At 43.0% G+C, this 23301-nt stretch overlaps 1 protein-coding gene across 1 annotated transcript in view; it reads right to left on the bottom strand.

Annotated features, from left to right (window-relative positions):
• Positions 1–9086: 9086 nt before the first annotated feature.
• Positions 9087–23301, bottom strand: part of cxadr (CXADR Ig-like cell adhesion molecule) — a 41760-nt gene continuing 27545 nt past the window's right edge. The window contains exons 3-7 of the mRNA XM_030069198.1: positions 19207–19411; positions 13387–13542; positions 12454–12576; positions 11790–11928; positions 9087–9622 (exon numbers count right to left, since the gene is read on the bottom strand). Coding sequence (XP_029925058.1) covers positions 9337–9622; positions 11790–11928; positions 12454–12576; positions 13387–13542; positions 19207–19411 — 909 coding nt within the window. The 3' untranslated portion in view covers positions 9087–9336. The remainder of the gene's footprint in view (positions 9623–11789; positions 11929–12453; positions 12577–13386; positions 13543–19206; positions 19412–23301) is intronic.

The following is a 23301-nucleotide window of genomic DNA, read 5'->3' as shown; positions in this document are numbered from 1 at the left end:
AGAGAAATTAGGATAATGCCTTCAGACTTATGTATCCAATAATCTTTCACACTGACTGCTCACAGTGCTGAGAAGAAGATAAGCGAGTCACATGTAGCACTACTGTATTTTAAATCTTGGACCCTTACATTATGGGAGGTTGACTAGACCTGTCCATCCTCTGTAAAACAAAGCATTGTGTACATGTTTTTATTAATAGATTCTTTTGATCCTCCCATATCGGTGCGTGCAGCGTACGTGCATTGTTTGATGTTTGAGATCACTGAGGAGATGATTTAAGCTTCGCGCTCTCAGGATGAATTATTGCTGTGAATATGTGAAGATGTCACACACGACATCGCAAAAGGCAGGAATTACAGTATGGATGCTTGTCCCTGCCTGGAGGTGTATGTCAATATGTTTACAGCCGATGGAGAAGAACAACCCCTGCCTTTCTTCAAGGCAGAAACATAAAAAGGAATGTTCTAGCACGGTCATGACCTCTAAAAAAAATAACACGGCTACAGTTTTACAGTAGAAGGAAATTCTTTAGGGTTCAGAGAGAAGAAAGAGCTGCAAAACATTGTTAATCAGGATGAAACAATGATTCTCCCAAGCCTGGCAATAATAACATTTCTGCTCATGTTATTCCGGGATAGAAAAATGAGAGTTAATCAGCCATGCGTCAAATTAAACCTCTAAAATGATACTATCTGACAGCGTTTCATACATTTTGCCACTTTTTTTTTTTTTAAACAGTTTTCATTTGCAACTAGTTATAAATGAATTAGGCATTCTGAAATGATACAATAATCTGCATGGCTGCTGATGAATTCTTACTGTTTTCATCTTCATCAAGAAGTGGAAACTTCAGAGTTCCAATGGAAAGGGAGAAAAGTATTTGTAGCCTTATCATATCTTCATACCAACAAGATGTGCCACATTCTGCTATTCCCATTTCTTATCTCGTGTTTATGCTCAGAGAAGGGAGTCACAGTTTATCATGCCGACCCAGTTACTTTCTAACAATGCAAACAATGCAGAATAATGCCATATTTTTTTTTTTTTTTTTTTTTTTTTTTTTTTTTTGACTTGATGGTTTACAGTGACCTTCCCACAGTGGACAGCAGCAGTGCATCATTAGCTGTGAGATCCAGCTCCACCAATGCAGACAGATGAACTTTAATAATTGGAGGAGCTGTGTTTCTTTCCTGTGCTAGAATAAGAACAAACTGTATACCACCACCTTCTCTGCTCATTCATAATCATTTCAGGGATGTAACACAGCATACCCTGAATCCCTGTGGAGTACGGAATGAAATCTGTTAAGAGTACAATATATTCTATCCTGGTGGGAAGGCAGGTGTTGACTGCATTAACAAGCTCTCTGACTGCAAAATTCAAGGATTTATGTTTGTCCCATGGCTCCAGTGGGCATCCTGAACCACAAATTCTATCTTTTCTCGCAGGTCTCGCTCTATCTTTATGTCCTGCATGCACACAAACACACTCAAAGAAAACATGTCGGCAGATGTATCATATAGATAAATTTAGCTAACATGGGGGTTTGCAATGATTTTCATATCAAAGACCCCCAAACAGCTCTGGATTAGATCACCAGCCTACATGCACTTGATAAGATTTTGCCCACAGGAGCACCCTTTAAGAAGATTATTGTTGTTCGATTTGACTTGGTGGAGAATTTCACAGGCCTAATAGGTGGGTAGCAGATAACAAAAACCTCTGATCTCTCTTTGCTATCTAGAGTCAAATAATAGTGAAATTAAGCTGTTCCTTATTTTGCTGAGGACCAAAGTGTGGTCCCGGGACAGCACTTTGAACGTCATTGATTTAAAGAGTAACTAAATGCCAAACCGAGATCTCTAGGCACACTAACCTGCACCGTTAGAGGTCAGGTTTCCTAGAGATTTGGGATTTGGGTTTAGTTACTCTTTAATGAACAGGCTACCTATCAACACCACGGCTAGAAAAACACCCCAGAGCCTCTGTATTGACAAGAAAACAGGTAACCTCCACTCCGGAGTCGCTAATCTGATCCATTCTGAGGAATCAAAATTGACAGAAGAGCATGAGAACATGAGGTTAATGTCAAGATGATAAAAAAAATACATAGCACTAGAAAAATTCAATTCCTCTGTCAATTTTGCTCCTGCTTCACAATTCAAGTCTGAGGTAGGGCAACAGCAAAAACACACCCGCCCCCACCCTCCACCTCCTGTGACCCCATCCAGACCCCATCGAGAGTGCCGGCCCCATTTAGAGTGACTGTGATGGCTACACTGCTGCACGGAGGGGAGTTTTCAATCTGCGAAGGTGGCCTGAGCTACGTGTTCAGCATGGAGAGAAGTCCAGGTCTAATTGGTTAGCTAGAAATAGCTTCGGGGGCGGCTGTCGGTCTACTGTGGGGCTTGCAAAGGGGAAAAGGGATGGCCCCATCCCGTTAAATCAGCACCCTGACCTCCGCCCTCACTGTGGCCACTCAGGGTGATGCTACTGCACATGGATACACATACACAGAGTGGCAACCAATGTATATGGACAGACACGCTCACGCAGAAGCACACACACACATATAATTTATCACTGACATCACTGCGGTAGTAACGGAGATGACCCCAATCACAGAGGGAGAAAAAAGGAAACCGAGCCCCGTTCCCTTGCCAAGGCTACATTTTATTGCCGGCCTCCTTTGTACCCTCCTGATGACATGGCACTGGAGGCTGATCACCCATAATGGAGTCCGGCAGAGGTGCAGATTAAAAGAACAAATCACATTGTAAACGACTGAGCTGAGCTACACAATATGACCTCCTAGTCTCCAAGGGTCGAGCTCCATCTGAGTTTCTACTGGCTGCAGTCTCACAGCTGGACTCAAGGAGGAGGCGGATGAAGAGATAACAGAGTCAGGATAAAAGATCAAAGGGATGTGGGTGTGTGAGTGTGTGGTGCTAGACCACTGTGATGGTGTATTAAACCAGGTGTTGTGCCTCTGAACACGTGTGGCTGGTGTGGACCCTTCCTGTGTTCCCTCTTATCTCCTTCAGCGCCATATGGAAGCAACTCTGATGACGGTAATTTTTTTCTCCCACACGCAGAGCATCTCCTGTGGTAATCACTAAGTGCTGCTCGCTTGTTTTACCGCCGCATGCAACGTTCCTGTTTGAGAATAAAATGTCACATCTACTGATGAGTGTCACCTCACTGATCCATGAAACTCAGCGGACAAAAGTCCTTCAGAGAGAAGCGGGGAGTGAAATAACATAATGTTCTTGGGCAAAACCTCACATGGATCCACACACTCCCCCTGCTGCCCTCATTCTCCCTAAAGCACAGTAGGGGAAGGTCATTTATCAAAAGTCACATATTAGTCATCAAAATGTCAGCAGGTCAAAACAGTGACCCAGCCCCATGCTGAGATGCAGCGGGCTTAAGAGTTGGGCCTGTATGACTCCATCCACATTGACTGGTGAATGGAAACAGGGCTTTAAAAATGCTGGTACACCAAGTCTCTCTCCGCCTCCTCCTCCTCTGCCTCCTCCCCGGCTGGGAGATGAGGAGGCCTGGCAAATGAGTGCACAGCAGCTGGGGAAGCCTCTTGAGAAATCTGGGCTGTCTGCAGGCGGGCCAGACAGAGCGGTTTGATTGGTTTGGGTCTGGCTTGCCTCCCTCTTCGCAGAATAGCTCACCTCTCCTCCTGCAGCCAGCAACATGCAGGTTGTTCAAGGTGACGTACGGTTGAGTGCCGTGAGTGTTTGGACTGTGACACATTGATGCCGTGCCTGGGTTTCTCCCGATCCCTTTTGATGTGATATGGCACAGTGACTATGCATTTTAAGTTCAGACTGTCAGCTTTCATTTGCAGGGATTTTCAGCCGTATCGGATGAATAGTTAAACAGCGACAGACCTTGATTTACCTGTCTCACCCCCTCACCCCTCCTAGGCCAGATTATTATATTCAGTGAGGTATGAAAGAATGCTGTAAAAAAAAAACTGCAAGGACACTTTAACAACTGCATGTAAAGGGTCCAGTCTCCTTTGTGGGGTGGAAACTTCTGCAGGTCACTTTGTACAGTAGGATTTTTATTTAAATAAATACGTTTCTGTGTCTGGATGCTTTTGGCACAGGAGGACACGTCTCATGTTCTTCAGTCATTCATCTGATATGGCTGCGAAAGCTTACACACTCTAACATTGTAATCAGTGTCGTTTCACATAAGAGCCAAAACATTTATGAGCTGCTGTGCTGTGCTGTGCTGTGCCAGTGGCGCCTATATGGAGCTCAGTATTCATGCATATGCATATCCCACCACCCAGCCCAGAATCCCTGCACGCCCCTTTCCAACCTGACTGAGGTTTCTAAAAACGGCAAAAGCTTCAGTGTGACAGCAGACTTTGATGAGAGCCATGGCTTTTAGAAGGCCCTTTTGTTAGTGGGGAGCGAATCACGCTTTACAAGATAAATCATCCCGCTAGCAGCCAGCTTAGACTGTGTACAACCAGATAAGGTTGCCAAGGAAACCCTCCTGGAGAACCAATGAGCTCTCCCCTCCACAGCAGCCTCGCTGATCTGTGCAAACAATTAATACCTTACCCAGGCAAATGGGAGGGAACAGAGGAGGTGGGAGGCTCGCACAAATCCCCAGGTGCTTAGCGTAACACACTCTCTCCCTTTCTATGTGAATGAGGACAAGAGGTAAAAAAAAATGTCACAAATGGAGATTGGGGCTGGAGGACACTGAGGGATGATGTATGACTCATTATACATTAATTCAATGAGAGAACAGCCAGCGCATAGTCTATAAATCTAATCTGCACGCGTGCGCAGCAGCACACGTCACTAATGCGTTTTAAATGAATGTTTTGAATGCACAGCCATAAAAGTGCCATTATATCTCCGCCACGTCCATTTGTTGGATGGCTGGGATGGCGCTGGCACCGCCGCAGCAGAGCAGAGCCAGTGCATAACCCCCATGTGTCGAGCTGCTGGGGAGTCATTAGGATCCGTGAGTGACTTCGACTGGCCGCAGATCAATGCTCCAGGGCCCTATCTATTACTGACATCCAATTATAGCTATGGACGGCCGCTTAACGCTGCTACTAAGTGCTTTAGTCTTTTTATTGACCACCTGTCAACTGCCTGCACACTGTGGAGCTATTGGCTAATAATCAACAATCGATCTATCCACACGTCAAGATCACGGCCGTCAAAAGGGAGAAATTTCCTGGGTAAGTGGTCAGGGGAAAAATACACAGACACGAATATGAACACGAAAACACGCCTGATTCCCCCCCACCCCACAGTCATTAACTTGGCATCTCGAGGCATTCGGCATTGTTAATTACAGAGCTAATTTTGTACAAGTTTGATTAGTGGTGGCTTGCAATGAAACTAATTACCAACCATATTAACTAAGCGAGGAAATTGGCTTTAATTGAGGAGCAAAGCAAATGTTTACTGAAATGGCTGTGGTGTGAGGGACAATATGGTACTGTAGCGGAATGACAATGAGTCATTAAAGAGGTGAATAGTAATAGTGGCTGACCTGACCCTGTTGATAGTCAAGCTGGGTCAGCGACCTTTGCATGTTTATGCTGGAGTTGGATGGGGTGGAGGTGGAGGGAGCGCCTGCCCGGTTCATTGATTAATTACACTCATTAGGCGGTGAGAAAGTCACCTCACCTGGTGTTACGAGTGGAAATCACTGCTTGACTGAAATTAATCACAGTGCAGGCCTGCAGGAGGGAATATGAGTATTATTTATGCTCAAGCCAACAGCTGCTGCTGTTTCTAGGGTAAAAAAAAAAAAAAAAAAAAAAAAGACACTTGGTATTTAATTTCATTTTGTGAACTTTTATTATTAAAAAATACAGCACAAAAAATAAACGCACACACAAAGAAAAGCAAGCCTCAAAAGGAAATCTTCATACAGTATTAGTACGCTGATTTAAAATCTAAAGTTAATATCATTAGTAGTTGACATTAATGTTCTGAGCGGAGAGAGGGACGGTACAATAAGACTATCTCCCTAACAGCTCTGTACAGTTTGTCAGCAGGTGAAAGTCTAACTAAAATACTACAGGGGCCCCATCCAGACAGTAAACCCCCTTCCCCTCTGCAATGCACTTGCTCTGACACAAACACGCACACGCACGCACACAAGCATACACACATGCACCAGGGTTTAAGAAGTGACAGACCTGATTCCTCTGTGGTGGCAGGCCTGGGTCTCACTTTCTGTGGTGGAACAAAACAGGTGTGACATTAAACCTGCCACAACCAGGAAGCAGAGTGCCCGAGAGAGTTGTACAACTGTCACCTCCCCTTAATCCTCACAACATACATACAAACAAACACAAACATACAGCAACTCCCACCTATACCAGTGGGGGAAGGGTGGGGTGGGGGTATTTTTTTTACTGTACTGACAAGATCTCAGTGCCACATCTCTCCTGTTTTAGATACAGATTTGCCAAGCACAGCACTGCAGAGCATCATGTATACATACATCATTATTATATCATTTGAGTGTTTTCTGATTAGAGATAGTGTTAACTTTGACAAGATATTTATACATACGGCCAAAACCATTTGTCATTAAAAAGAGCACATCAAGAAATTAAGTTTAAATAAAAAATAATAATAATATTAAAAAAAATAATGATGATGATAAACATGAATCAGTGTTCTGGAATATAAAGTAAAAGCATCAAGACAGTGCGAATGGTTTCATTACACTGGAGGAATTGAATGGGTGAGGGGGAAGCCAAAACTTGATCAGGGATACAGAAAAAACAAAAAAACAAAACAATCAATAGGCTCTTTGCGTACCAATGACAGTGACAGAGGGACTGAGACACCTGTGGAAACGGTGGTATGCTACGCAATCTGGCTCCACTTAACATCACCACTTGGACCGTGGCAGCTTTGTTACTACAACTCAGTCGGGACAACAAGGCACAAGAGAAGTCATTACATGCCAGCCATGTGAGCTGCACAGGGATGAACCGAGGGGCAGTGAGTAAGGCTAGAATTCATGCATCACTGCAAAGACACTCATCGAGGGAAAAAGAATATGCTTTTCCCTCTTTAAGTGTTTGTACTATTTGTCTTAGAGAGTAATTGTCAAGATGAGATGACTGGGCTATTGTTCTGCTGTTACTTCCCTAACAGCAGAAAAATGGGTGTGGTTCATGAATAGTGCAGCATGTTTTTCCCCAAACAGACCGGTTGTTTTGATATGAATCCTTGGTAAAACTACATGGACTAGCCTATGGCAACTGATTCTAAGTGAATAAATACAGACAGACATACTGTAAGGTAAATTCGGACTGTAGTGTGTGCAAGTGGATGTAGAGCACCAGTGATTCCATATTATTGAGCTGATCATATTTGAGAGGCTTACATACCCAGGTGTTGTATCCTTCATTAAAACATCCAATTCATGTCAAGGGAGCCACAAGGGGTTTCATATTGACTAAAGGGAGAAGGTTCAATCAAGATAATGGCTCCTTGTCATGCAACTGCAAATAAGGAGTATTAACTATGTCAGACCTTTGGAATGGAGTCATGGATACTACCGATGAAGAATTAAGACTGGCTGTTGCAGTCCTGCTAATAGGGAGTTTAAGCAACGACGGATTTTGCGGCGGCTACGGCAACCGGAAATGGATCTGCGCTCTGCTGATCGAGACTTCAGCCGTCGCGCCGGCGTTGTCTGCCGTAGTAGCCTGATCTACAACGGCGAAAGGATCATTCTCACGTTGTCGCTACAACGCGTGATATAGGCGTGTCAGTTAAATAGTTTTCCTCATATTTCTGAAATTAAATGTGTTCTTGCACGTCATGCAGGTCACGCACTGATCCCTTCACACTCCGATCAGATGTGTGCTTAATTGTAAATAATTAATTATTATTATTAATATATTATTATTATTATTATTAAATCTTTAAATTATTGTCCGAAATGCACACATCTTTCCGTTTTGCTTTCTACCTGCACTTGGCATAATGACAATACATTTGAATAGCAAAAAAACTATTCACACTCACTATGAGTGTAACACTTTTAATTAATAAAACTGCACAGCGTTGACGCTGAGGAAAACGCTGCCGCTGTCGCGGTAGTTTGCTTAATGACTACTGTGGATTTGACAGCTACGGCAAGAGCGTCGGGTGAGAGCCATTTCCGGTTGCAGTAGCCGCCGCACAATCCGCCTTTGCTTAAACTCCCTAATAAGGTATCTGTGTGGGGGTACCTAGATGCTCTGTGGGGTCAGAGGGGTTGGGGGCTGGTTGGCAGTCAAACACAATCACATGAGATTGTTCGGTGAACCTTGCTGTCCAGTCCCCTGCCCCCAATATTTCCCTATACAGTCCTTATACAAGACCATGAGGCTGGCTGAGTGGGGGAGTCTTTTATTGTTTTTAAGCTAGGCCAAGAAACAATAATCCTCCAATCACAAGATGTGGTGACCTGAACCTCCCCCTCGCCACCAGCCAATCCTGTCCCCACCAGCCCCCGCCTAAAGCCAGACTGGACAATTCAAACAGCAAACGGCTCAACAGCAAATGGCTGACCTAAATGATTCTGGGGCTGGTAGATCTGTCCATTGTGATTGGATATTTACAGCTCTACTCGAGGGATGAATGTGGTCTGACTCCATTTTAAATCGTTTTAAACATTTTCATTTAACAATGAATTCATGGCATTAAAATTATTTCATGAACTAATACCAATGAGTCACAGGCTGAACTATACATTTCCCAAACTTATTTCCACATTCATACATACACATTCATGTGCATGCGCACACACGCACACACATAATTGTTGTTTTATATATACATGCATGCATACAGCTGTACAGCTGGCCAATCAGAGGCCTGCATCTGTTTTGAACACATCTCTACAGGAAGGGCCATCTACATTAAAAAACAAAAAACAAAAAAAACAAAAAACAAAAACATGCATTCCGCTTTGTACAATATAATCAATATATTCACCATTCAGTTGTACATCCACCTCAGAATTACTCTTTTTCTGTGAGAAAGTTCAGGAAGTAAAATAAAGTGTGTGTGTGTGTGTGTGTTCAGTAAAAACTCAGTGTGCTCTGTTGTGATTCCAGTACTGCTTCTCTCCTCTTCTCAGCACCACACCAGAGCCAGGCCATCATAAGAGGGAGTGTCCTCCCATTTGTAAATAGTGAAGAGCTACAAGTCAGCCGAGTCAGCCCATCCTTTCCCTTCCTCCATCTTCATTGGCTTGTGTCCTACCTCACCTCCCCGTCCCCTCTCTTCCTTACGTGGTCCCGTCCCCTTAGTGAGAAGGGGCACACTAGACGATAGAGCCGTCTCTATTCTGGGCAGGGATCATGACGGGGATGGCCCCCATGCGGCTGAGGTTGGGGCCGGCCATCTTGGGAGCAGTGGGCGGGGGCAGTGGGGCATGGCTTGGGGGCCTGTCATATTCCTCTGACGAAGGGATCTTGTCATACTGGGGCTTGAGGGCATACTCATGCAGGTTAGAGGGCGACATGGAGCCCAGGGAGGAGCGCTGGCTGCCCACGCTGGTGAAGCTGCGGGCTGTCGAAACACGACTCTTAGGAGGAGGCACATCCTCCCTGGGGGAAACAGAAACACAGCATGTTCAGACATCAAGACGAGATTTCACACTCACTGTCATTAGCCCACCTGTGATAATGGAATAATGAAAAATATTTTCTTAAAGGCTTAAACTATAATGAAATTTGATCAGTGATATGTCAGGCTCTTGACTGACTAACCTGAATTTGTTTATTGATGCCCATGACACCATGAAGAAGACAGTGAACAGAGATGTGAACTGGGTGGCCAGCATTTAGGAACTAAAAATTCCATTAATTTCTCCAAATGTAATGTTATGTTACGTCTGGCTTGAACTGATATTACAAATACATATTTGTATCATTTCTGCAACTATGGTGTAGTGTTTTGTTCCCAAAGGCAACCACCAATTAGGAATACAATACAACATTATACAGAATAGATTTAGGTATGTTTTACAGCTGTAGCTGGCAAAGTAACCATCAATGAGGCTCATGGATGCTGTAATAATAATATAATATGGTGACATTAGACAAACTAAACTGACAGAAAATGTGATTTCTCAGAAACAAGGCTGATAGAGGTTATGGCTGTAAAATAAATCTATGGTATTATTTAGTTATCCAGGAGACTGTGCAACTGTGATGGGTATAACTGTGGTTGTTGCTACACATAAAATTTTAAATTGGGAAAATATTTCTGAAACCTGCAGCTCTGCCCACTTTGACATTATATACATACTCTCTGAAGTGAACCACAAGTTTGTGAGAGTCAAACACAAGAACTGACTCAATAAAGAGGGACAAGAAATTGGAGTTTGCTTTTGCATGATTGTTGGAGACACTGGTGGACTTGGGGAGGAAGGTGTCTATGGTGCCCCTTCATGCAATAAATAAATAATAACTTATAACTTATAATAAATTAGGTGCTCCTCTAACAGAGAAGCCCCCTCCCAGTGGATAAAATATGATGTAGTGCTGTAAAAGGTGTCCCTACATGTGTGAGAATGTGGGAAGTTTCTTAATGAACGACCCTCCAGTGGAGAAAATGTGATGTGGTGCTATGGGAGAGGTGCCATTACAATGGGATAAATGTGAGGCTCCCTAGGTGCCTCTCTGATGAAGAAAACACACAAGGTGCCCTCTAAGATGCCCTTCCAAGTGAAAAAACATAATGAAGTGTGTGTGAGTGTGTGAAACAAATGCTATTAGCTGCCCCTGTGTTTTACCTCGGAGGTATTTGTGAATAAAAATTTGAAAAGTTACTTCCTTGTGTATTTTCTCAGTGTTGGTCTTTATGGATCACTTAATACCAATGTTAGTCAAAGAGGAAGATTACTTCATCATGTATCACAGTTTTTTGCATGCTGGTGGGACCACCTGTCATGCAGTAGGTACCTTTTTATTTTTTTGCCCCTGCCCTCCAAACAGCCTGAGTCTGCCACTGGTTGGAGACAGTGCCCAGTCTGGTAAGCCACAGTGACTGTGTAATAGCTTGAAGAGGTTGAGTTGAGCAATGCAACACAGCAATACCCTCTACTCCCTCTGCCACCACATTAACAACTAATAAGCAGCAATAATCCAGTTAAAAGCTCAATCAAACTGAGCCTAAGGGGCCCGGGCTTGTTTAGTTCACAGCTTGCTCATACTAAAGTATTTCAGCAAATGTCTGTGTGTATGAGACAGGGCCAGTGGTCTAATCCTCTTTGTCCTACAGTGTTAGCGGTGCCACATTGTGGATACAGTCCAGAGCAGAGTAACAGAGGTTGTGGAGAGGCCCTGTGCTGGATGGATAGTTGATGGCGGGGGTTACAGGGGGAGGCAGGGGTAGGGGGGAGATGGGGAGGGGGGAGCCAGCAACAGGCACGACACGGGATCCACAGAGCAAACAAAGCTTTCAAACTGATTACCACAGCCGTTTATTTGAGGAAGGGTAAAAAAAGAAAAACGCTGATGGAGAAAAAACATTTTCATGGGGCTGATGGAGATGCGTGTGTGTGTGTGTGTGTGTGTGTGTGTGTGATGTCTAGAGGCCAGTTGATGGGATGACACTTATAATGACTTATACCCCAAGGCATTTTGACCCTTGCTTTTTCTTCAACAATATATAACCAGAGGAAAAAATGGTCATCATATAGTGATGCCTGCACATTTTTACACAACACTGCCGCATTTGAGCAAACTCATTTATGCTTAAGGACAGTACCTGATCTCGTTGCAGATCTCCTTCTCATACTTCTTCCTGTGACGGGCACGGCAACAGCAGAAGAGGATGATGGCGATGATGATGAGGATCAGTAGCACTGCAATGATGGCACCTGCAATGATGCCTGCAGTGTTGGGAGCTGAACAAGAAAAAAAGACTTAAGTGAGATGCTTAACAAGCCCAGTTTGCAAGAACTTCAACTTACTGTAAATCCTTACTCTAAATCCTCAAAACATTTCAAAACATCTGAATTAACTTTAATCTTGTTTTCCAAATGTAATGGAAAATTCAGCAAGGTTATTCTTTGTTGGTGCTTGAATTGAGAATAGAATCATGTATTCACACTGCAAGCACCTCAAAAACCCAGTCACCAGACATCCATTCATTTTCTGGACTGAACTGTGACAAACTGGCAGATGTTGCGGTCACCTTCGTCTCCTAATTGTTGGCAAGGAAGGCTGGACACAGCTGCACATGTGCGAGCATTGCTAAATGTACCACCTGTTGTAGCAAAACCATTGGCAATACTACTAATAATTAGCCAACTCAAACTGATCAGTAGATTAAGTTTTAAGTAGTGGTCTGACTGCAGAGCAACAGCTGTCAACATAAAGCAATCTCAATACAAAGTGGCGGCTGGACATGAAGGAAGGTGGGCACTCACGTGGCGTGATGTTAAGCTGTAGAATACACTCCTCACTACCTACACGGTTGCTAGCGGTGCACCGATAGGTGCCGGAATAGATGGCAGATGCATTCCTCACGTTCATGGTGCCTGCCACAGGGTCTGTAATGAAGGATGGACAAGAAAGTTTCAATAAACTGGAATTGGGGCTCAGACTGGTTGCAACCATTATCACTGAGGAGATGACAAATCATAAATCTGGAAAGTTTTTAAGTGACTTTTTTTTTTTAAATCAAAACTAAGTTATCCAGTTGTGATATTTGTGGAGTATTGTTTTAAGATAATATTCTGGGTATAAATAAGGTAAACTATAGCAGAGACACGGCAATAAAATGAGAAGGGCATTAGGATCATTACTGGTAAGCGAAAAATGATTTCACTCAACAAGGCAACATGCTGCTCTGTGGTAGCCCTTGTTGTTGCCATGGTAACTAAACAGTCATTATCAGGCATGTAGTCAAGCTACATAGATTGTTTAAGAAAGACATACATTACCTGTTTCAATTGGCTGTGGTGAGCAGACCAGCAATTTTCTTGGCCCAGTTTTTCTGAGCTTGCAGTGTTGTTGTCATTGAGCTCTTGCCTTTCACTTGAACTATATGTCTTAAATATCAAAGTTGTGCGGCTGCACAAAAGCTGAAAGTGCAATTGGCTGATATTGTGTATTACGCTGAAGTGCCGCCCTCTTTAGCATTTCAAATTATCTCCTTTCATAATAACCGTGTCTCTGGTAAGTTTTGCCCATGGCTTTGTCAAATCTTTAATGCTAAATCTCTCAGAATGGAGCTACAGAATCTTCAAATTCCAAGCTCGGGAAATGTTATATAGAAAACTGCAAGTGATGTGTGAAGGTCATACACACTGATGTCCTAGCTATTTGTTTGGAAGTGTGTGTCTGAGAGAGTCTATTACCCAGCACGGCTGAGGCAGGCAGCAGCTTGGTATCACTGGTCTTCTCCCAGTTGTACCGTAAGGGGTTGGTGCCCTCATTGGATATGCATCTCAGCACAGTATCCTTGCCCTGCTCTGTGGGTCCTTCAGCATAGCACCTGGGCTTGGATGGCTTCACTGTGGAGAGATAGAGTAGAGGGGAGTGGAGGGGGTGGGGGGGTTGAGATGTTGAGAGACTTGAGGATAACATAAAATACAGCAGATACACTGAGGTGGCCACATTAACTTGAAACAACACAGCACCCCTCAAAAAAACGCCCTACACCCCTTGTTTCTCCATCTCACACTCCATGGGAAGGGTGACTGTGTTTGTGTGTGTGCATGTGTATTCTTAAACTTGATTCTCCCTTGCTCATAGCAGCAGTCATCAGCATAATGAGAGCAGTAATCAGAGTAATTGATACAGCTGCTGTCATTACAGGTGCTGTCACTCAGGATAATGGCAATGAAGGAGGGAGACGTGACCTATTGGACACACACACACACACACACACACACACACACACACACACACACACACACACACTCACATCTGCACACACAAAGTGTTCAAGGTAACGAATGGGGGCAGGGCTTTCTCGCAAACACACTCCGTGATCGGTTTGGTGTGTTGGCAAGAGATGAGATGGGGGAATTCAAAAACAAACAGAGCTCCAAATTAAAACCAGACCAACTCTACTGAAATGCAAAGGGCAGACACACAGTCAGCCAGACGTTGAGGGAAGGGGAGGGAGGTGGAGTAGAGGAGAGAGAGAGAGAGAGGTAAGAGCTATGAGGGGGAGGAGTGGATAGAGAGAAACTAAGGCCACAATCCCTAGATCCAACTCTGTGCTGTGAGCTCATTGCCAGAAAACTGACATCATGATGTGGTAATGGGTGCTGTAACAACAAACCCCTGGAGTGGGGCCGCACAGAACTGAACGGGGAGGGAGGGCTTAGCAGGCACAGCCGTAAGGATTAACACCAGACAGACAGCACTGAGCGCTCCTGCTAATCTAATAAACACACATGCGGTTCAGGATGGAGAGAGCGAGACAGAGAGGGAAAGGCAAAAATTAAGCAAGTGGTGATGGACGGACGGAAGAGTGACAGAGGCCAAGGCTGTAAAGCTTCTAATTCACTGGCCTGCTCTTTGCCGCTGTTATGTCACACACATACACACCTACACACACATTCACACACAACACGCAGTAAATGTCAGAGAGCTATGACATTTTGAATGCCTCTTTTAAAGGTGAAAGTCAGCTCGGCACATCCAAGGGCTGTGACACGCAGCTTGTCGTATTAGGACTGCTGTCCAACGAGCAGATTTATTTGTTTGAAAGATGAGGTCAAAGAAGTGAGCCACTACGGAGGCTGGGGGATCACAGAGAGATAAGGTGCAGAGAGATGGGGGCGACCCGGCTCTTTTAGAATATAAAAGAACAGTGGATGGAGATTTATGACTTACACAAGGCTATCCTGGGGACAAGATAAATGGCACGGGATAGCTGAATTGTGCTATTAATTGTGGTTAGCAGGCAAACTGCTTGAGAGAGCGATGGCGGTGACTGAATGATTGTTGAATGGTAAAGTGAAATGTGACTGACCAGCGGGCACTAAAGTCAAGCAGACAGAAAAAAGCGATGGAGTGCTGAGCTCTGCAGTGACATCCTGCACGAGAAGAGGACTGTTTTTACTAATCCTGCCTACAAGTGCAAGTCGGATGCTCTTATTTCTGACATCGAACCTCCTGCTTACAACTTGACTGACATTCAAGTTCTCTAATCGGATATATTGGGTAACTACAGCAACCTGATCAAAAAGCAAAACAAACAACTTAAATGGACCCTGTTTGAAATCTGATTTTGTTACATTATTACAAAATGCAAACATTAAAGAGGTGGTTTTTATAGCCACTTCAGGCAAGTGGCAAAAGAGCAAGTGGCAGCTGAGAGTAAACATGAGGTCCAATCAGAGACAGAAGGTGTGTATCCATCTACAGTAACAGTCAAGTGAATTTTAAACTAACTTTTGAAATATCACAAAAAAGGAAAAGAAAAAAAGAAAAGAATGTGAATTAGGCACATTTCCATCAAAACAAAATAGGCTACACAAAGCCTAGTTTTTCAAGTTGGCACTATAGGCTACGTTACTCATGGCTGTAATAAACAGAATAAAAGAAGTAGAGGTTGGGAACCATAAAAAAAACAAAACCAGTTGCCTTGCCTATCTATGAAAGAAAAATGGAGAGAGGGCTTCAGGAATTTGTTTCAGTTGGGAAAGATGTTGGCCATGTTTCATGCTGTCTGGAGATGAAGACAAAGAAATGCAGTGATTCTAATGCATGCAGCAAGGGCGAAACAGCTGATCAGTAATGCAAGTTAAATGTTCACTATGTCAGAACTTGTTCGGCAAAGGTGTTTCCATATCCCATTTAGCAGTGGTTTTTGCCTTTCAAAAAAAGGCAAAAACTACTGCAAAACGAGCATATAAACTTTTTTGCTAAATTTATTACGTTTTTTCAAATTTTGTCATTTTCATCAACTTTTTCTAATGCAATATTTCAAAATGCACATAAAAATACATCAAAGGAAACACCGCTAGTGAACAGTTGTGAGAGCTGCTGACATGCAGTGCAGGTCTGCAGGTGGGTACTCTGCTCCTGTTAACTTCACTGTCCAGCCAGCAACGAAAGATAATACACAACAGGAGGGAGGCTACCTCCTGTACAGCACCTGCACTTAGGACAGAGTGCACTGTCTCTGTGTGTCAGCATGTGAATACCTGGATGGCACTGGTTGTGACGCCCAGTGTATAGTTTGACGTGTGTGTATGCGTGTGTGTGTGCACGCACAGGCATGCATATCCCTCCTGTTCTTGAGACCATCCACCTCGTGACAAGATCAACCTGAAGGTAAAATGCAGAGCAGGCAACATGTCCTCCTCTCTCCTTGTCACTGTTATTCTGCCAAGAACACCCCTGCCCCTGCGGTCAATAGCTCGCAGCCTGTCAGCCTCTGTAGCCTCCGACTCTCCATCTCTCTCTCTGTCTCTCTCTCTCTCACACACACACACACACACTGCAGTTAGTAAGGTCAAACTTTCTGTCCATAGTTCAACCACAATTGCACTTGCATTTTCATTTACACTTTAGTTAGCTGATGCGAGTTACTGTAGATAATTACAATAACACACATCAGAAGCTAAAACCTTTGATTAACAGATAACCAACATTAAAAGCAACAGCAATGAGTGTTAAAGTCAGGTAATTGCATAATTTTTCAATGTTTTTTTTTTTTTTAAGATTTTTTTTTTTTGGCATTTCTGCTTTATTTGACAGTCACAGAAGAGAGAGACAGGAAGGGCAGGGGAGAGACAGGCGATGACATGCAGCAAAGGGCCTAAGGTCAGATTCGGACCCATGACACTGCAATCAGGACTCAACCCTGGTACATGGTGCGTGCTCTTATCTGGTGAGCCACTGGGGTGCCCCAGGCAACTGCATCTTGACAGTACATAGTACAAAATTTTTAAGTGATGCTTGATTTGACAGGTAAGTGCCTAGAAATAACTGTTGAGGAGAGGGATATGAGGCAGGAATAAGAGGAATACATGGGAAAGGGAACAGGATGAGTTTAGATCTTACAATCTAAGATTGGAAATAACAATTATTGGTCATTTTATCTTTGTCATACAAATCTATCAAGTACTTGCTAGTATGTCATATTAGACATATTAGGTGAGTAAAGTAATAGACAGCATTGATAACTAACGCAGCCCTGCCAATTAACTATTATTTGCTCCTTTGTACAGGATTTGTTTGTCTCAACATGGTATTGTTGATTTCTTTCAATTCAAAATGTTATGAGATCGACTGAATATTTGAAAAGGTTGGGGTTGCACACATACTGGAGGCCCGTGTATTACCTGCCCATAATGGGGTAATTTTATTATTATTATAATCCTAATAGTGGGATTATAATAATGATAAACTTTGTCTTTGTTCTCAAACTAGTGCTATTAACATTGTTGCACTTAAAATGTGCAAAGCGAATGAATGTGAACATTTAAGGGCATGTGGCATGGCATTCTGTAATAATCAAGCATATAAACGAGTCGTGGTGGCACAAATCACTCTGTGAAATGAGATCTACAAAACCAATCACTTGTTGCAGTTTAGGGAAAATAATAAGAGTGGGCCATAAAGTCCAAGACAAAACCTCTTCAACAAGAGTAGGATGTAATGGAATTAAAAATAAATGATTAATTCAAGCAAATGACCAAAATTCTTCATGGAAGAGTGTATGTTCTTTTTAAATCAACAGAGTGTTTAAAACTGCTTAACAGACAGAATTAATAGAATGCAGTGCTGAAACGTCCATATTGTCCACAACTGGATTCCATTGGACAGTACTATGGAAAAGAAATCAATAATCCATCCTCACTACATTTTAGCTCACCCTAAAAACACACACACACACACACACACACACACACACACACACACACACACACACACACACACACACACACACACACACACACACACACACACACACACACACACACACACACACACACACACACACACACACATACACACACAAATTACTTCAAGCTTATGCAGTGACTACTGTTTGGGCAGTGTTTTCCAGTATAATCATTTTTTTCATGTTACATAGCCTCCTCAAGCGCAGTGTTAATGCCTCTCCAGTCAGTTAAACCACTGCTCAGGCAATCTCTAGCCATTCATCTCCTTCATTAGAGAAAAAAAGCTTAGTTGTGCAGCAACATGACTGCTGAGAAATCTGGTTGTTTTTCAATAGCTCAGGTCTTCCTGGTTGAGCTTGCAGTGCCATGACTTTTGCACACATGCCCAAAATGATATCATGTCAACAAAAACAGCTACCATTTTATAAAGCTTGTCAGATCTAGGTGAAACTAATTTGCCAATGACACAATGCAGAGCTTATCCCACACCACTGACTGGTGCATGTGGGTGTTTTTTCTATATGCAAATAGCAGGCGAGTTTCAGAAGGCGATTTCACTTTCTACATCACTGAATCAGCTGACTGACTAGCAAGGCCAGTGTGCGTGAGTGTGTGTGTTTGCCTAGGGAGTGAATCAGCTGGCTTATACAACTCCGATGTGTCACCCGTCTTACCCTGTGCAATAAAAAGCCAGCAGAGCATATAGGTCAAAAACAGGCTCTATCACTAAAGTTCTGACACATTTTTACAAGACAGAAAAATACAGTTTCTTTTTGACACAGTTTAGTGACTACCTCTTACTTTACTTTTACGATCTGTGATGTGGAACAGGGCTGAAATATATCATTATTTTTATTTCCACAATTAATATTATAAAAATATTACCAATATAACATACTGGCATATATTAATGTCACTTTAAATTCCTTTTGCTTAGTTGAACATGGTCAAGAAGTTGAGATGCAATGAAATACTTTTTTTTCTTCAAATCATTAAGACTAATAATCATAGTAACCGTGATCACAATATTTAGTGAAAATAACTGGGATTATCATTTTAGACATTATCATGGAGTGGCTAGTGTAGATACAGACTTGTATCACAATCAGGGCAATGCTGTACTGCCTATGGGAAGGTTAAACACACAACTTTAGAGGGGATTACATCAAAATAGCCAGGGAGGGCAAAGGCCATGTGATTTGGTGCATTTCCTCCAGAGAATTTACCCTGGGACGAAAAAAAATAAAGAAAGCTAGCAGCAAAACACATTTTGTGCACTCCAAGAGGGAAACTGACTGTTCCACTCACCCATGACATTCAGCGCCATCTTCCTGCTGCGAATGCCGGGAGCCTTCTTCACCTTGCACTGGTAGGTGCCAGAGTCCGACGACTTAAGCCCTGTCAGGTTGATAGAAGCATCGCCGTTTTTGGGATCGGCTGAGTTGAAGTGGGCACGACCCTTCATAGGGGGATAGTAGTCCTCATAGACCCTGTCACCTGAGAACAGGATCATCTGGAAATGGAAGGGAAGTGGAGAGAGTTTGAGTTAAGAAAATTTGCCTACTTAGAATGATGAACTGTTTCTGACCTTTCTCTTTATAAAAATGCAAGGCCGTCTAATATAACAAAGACCTTGAAATAACAGGTCTTGCTCAGTGAACCAACAAAATATGAGAAAGAGAGACGGAGAGAATAAGTGCTTTCCCTTTTATCTCCCCAACGCCCTTCATTCTGGCAGCCTGTGCTTTCTGCCCTTTTCATACTGCAGAGGTATAGACCTGAAACAAACAAAGCCACCACTGTGGAGTCAAATCAACACCTGCTGTGTCAACAAAGAGCTGTAGCCCCCAGTTCCACACCCCCACTATGCAAAATCTGCCTGTGCTTAGAGGCAACAAGGAAATGCCAGAAGATGAAGGTAAGGTGGAGCCATTACAGAATTATAGAAGCCTTATAGTAACTGGAGTACTGGAGGAACAAACAAACAAACAAACAAACAAAAAAACAGTAACACCACAACCATAAGTAAATGAAGGGAAGAGAAAAAACAAATAACAATGAAAAGAGTTCTAATTCTCTCTCATGGACATGGACATATTCTTCCCCATTTCCATGGAGACAGTCATCAACGGGCTTTTCTGTGCCACAATCAACATCAGGCGTATGCATCGCGATACCCCTGGGTGGAGTGGAGGAGAGAGGAAAAACTGAACATGGCAGGAGGAGAGGAAGCATAATGAACCCATCAGAGGAGGCAGAGCACTCAAAGGAAGCACGGGAGGAGTAAAACAAAGGGAAACCGTGCCAGTGGGGTTCTGGTGTGTCGAGAGCAAGTTGCCTCGCTGCTCCACTTCCAACTTTAAGGCTCGTTTCTGGATATCCGAGGCAGGAGGTAGGCAAAGACTCCCATATACATCTTGTACATATTAGCCATGTAAACAGGTAATGCGGGTAACATTCCACCTGGTTCTCATGGGAGGGAAACCTATCCCTCGAACCTCAGCGGGGATCAGAACATCAGCAGTAATAACACTGAGATGAGACCATGGAGGGGAGGAAATTAAATTGCTCCAGGCACAGACAGACAAGAACTCGCTCACTCAGACTAATATACTTCAGACACAAAAAGTGCATACATGCATGCACACACACCTCAACAACAAAAACTGCTATGCACAATAACCTTGTGAATCACAATAGTCCCATGAAAAAAAAAATCTCATAAAGAGCCTGTAATAAAAATCAAAAGGGCAAATGACGAGACAAGCTGGCGGGCGTGGAAAGGACAGAGGAGTGTCGTGTGTGTGCTGTGTTTCATAATAGATAGGGCATTCAATGTTACAATCACCACCTGGACTAGGCACTTTCTGTGGACAGACTGTGCTGCAGAGGTAAAAGACCTCTACTGTGACAGGTAAGAGCCAGACAAAAATCGCCAACCTTATTTTCATGGGACACATGTAAAGATGAGGTCATTGTCATGTGATGCCGCGGCTCGCGCAAGTAAGGGGGAGGGGGCGAGACTCATTTGAGAGGCAAAACAGGGAGCAGTGACACCTGTATACTCTAAACAACCTGCTGAGCTAGGAGGGAGCGGTGTTATGCCTGTGCGTTCCCACAGAGGCTTTTAACTTGAATGACTCTGACGTGCAGCTGCCACACACATTCACAAAAACCACTCTGCTCCAAACTGCCTCTCAAGGTTAAAACAGAACCATCACCTGAAAATGGATTACGTGCCCTCCGTTGCTGTGGGTGGAGAGAATGCGACAAAACACGACCATGAGGAAGCGTGATCGTTACTCACATGTGACAGATGATCAAGACAATTTTCCCCAAACAAACATGTCCAAACCCTCCTAAGGCTTTGTCAACACATACAAATTCATGTCACAATAACTTCAGCAAACAAATGGCTCCCCTGCTTTGTTCAAGGACACATCTAGTGATTGCATGACATGGGATCTAGGAATACATTTTGAGATATTTTTGTGAGTAAATCCCCATCCTATTCACACTGTTCAGATTTGGTTTTCATAATTGTTTTCCTCATTGTCATCACAGTGGTGGTAAATATCCAGGGCACACCCTCCTCTCAGCCTGTCTGTAGTCCGCCCATGAGAGCCAAATGCAAATGACTGTTGCTGTAGGCATGCCTGGCATCTCTCATTTAAGCTCAACAAAGCGACCTGCATTAGCTATGCTTCATCACCCTCAAAAAGACCCTTATGATATGTGGGCTATGCCAGATGAAGAGGTCCATGATTCACTACTAAATCTAATGCTGAATAAACAACGCTGCGACGTTATGTCTGACTGCATCAATGCAAAGAAGACACAGTTATGTTGTTCATTACCAAAAGCAAATGTCTTATTTTTATTAGTAAGGCTCTGCTGTGGTAGGGGGTGAACAAATGCTGTTGATTCAGGTGGGACCATCTGCCTTGGGGAACGGGGAACACAAATCTGGGATATGGATGCACTGGTTGCAGTTTTTGGACTGACTGTTTAAACGGCTGACTTCCTTATATCAGTTCCAAAACTCATGTTCTTTAGTTTAAAAGAAGTTACAACTTGCAATAGTTTTTTAAATGTCTAAACTTAATTTCATTACAGATGTTTCTGCACATAACTACAATTTGGATGTTTTAGCAATTAAGGATTTGTCACATTAAAACAAAAGATCGTTCTCTTCCAAGAAAGCTCAAGTGCCTTTGATCGTTAATTAGCATTAACAGTCCCCCCCCCCCCCCTCCCCCCCTCCAAAAAACAACAAAAACAAAAACAAAAACAAAAACAAAACAAAACAAAACAAAACAAAACAAAATCTCAGCCATTAGAAATCAATGATGATCATCATAGTGAGAGGTGCTTTTGAATAGCTTATATGATGATGGGCATAATCTTTTTCTTTTTCTCTCTTTTGGATCTTGTTAAGGGCTTATTTAAAACATTAAAACACAGCACAAGTAATCTATCTAGCCAGGTACACCTCGACTCAACATGATTTGTGGTTACTGGGTATATGGCTATGCCTCTTGATTCGGCAGACTAGCTCTCCACTATGAGGCTGGAAGTGAAAGTAGACGTCTCTTTCCCTAAAGGACAGCTCTACTAGGATTTGCTCATCTTAAGCCATGTAAGCAAGGGTTCATTATCGTTTCTGGGCGTCTGGAACCCTCTGGCTATATATTTTAGCCTTCCTCCTCATTCTCTTGTCCAGCCTAGTAGCCTTGGTCCTAGCAGACCAGCCTAATCCCACTGGGCACTGTCACATACACTAAGCAGCCCCTTGGAATTAATAGGCCACTAATTACTGAGAAATTACTCTGCAGTCTAGGACTATCACTGGGTGAGCATTTGTGTATATAACAAGTGAAATTGGATAGGTCAGTGAGAATGAAACTGTTCAGAGAGAGATGTCCGGTTATTTTACATTTTTTGAATGGTTTGGGCAAATGGGCATCAGTGGTGTTGCAGGAAACAAAATACATACACCATGACACTGGGGTCAATTTTGGAATATTCAATATTGTATTTTTGTTCAGCTGCATGTAGACAAAGACGATGAGGCCCTGACAGGGAATTACCCACAGCGGACTCTGTGTTCACTTGGGGAGTTCACTGAAATGCTCAAAAAAAAAAAAAAAAAAAAAAAAAAAAAAAAAAAAAAAAAACACAAGCAAAAAGTAAAGGCTTAGCTTTATTATGTTTTATTAGTAAAGGTTTATTACATAAACCATTACTAAATGAAGAAAAAAATAAATAAATAAACATAAGCCATTCGAACCTACCCCACTCTACCCTCAATTTTCCAGTTGATGATCAGTGACTCCAATTCTGAATAAAAACAAAGTGGGTCAAAAACAAATGAATGGGTGCAATTGGTGCCCCTTTTGTGGC

Source organism: Myripristis murdjan, chromosome 14, assembly GCF_902150065.1.
Source record: "Myripristis murdjan chromosome 14, fMyrMur1.1, whole genome shotgun sequence".
Lineage (NCBI taxonomy): Eukaryota > Metazoa > Chordata > Actinopteri > Holocentriformes > Holocentridae > Myripristis > Myripristis murdjan.
Note: the sequence above shows the minus strand (reverse complement) of the source record. Positions and strands in the feature narration are given on the sequence as shown.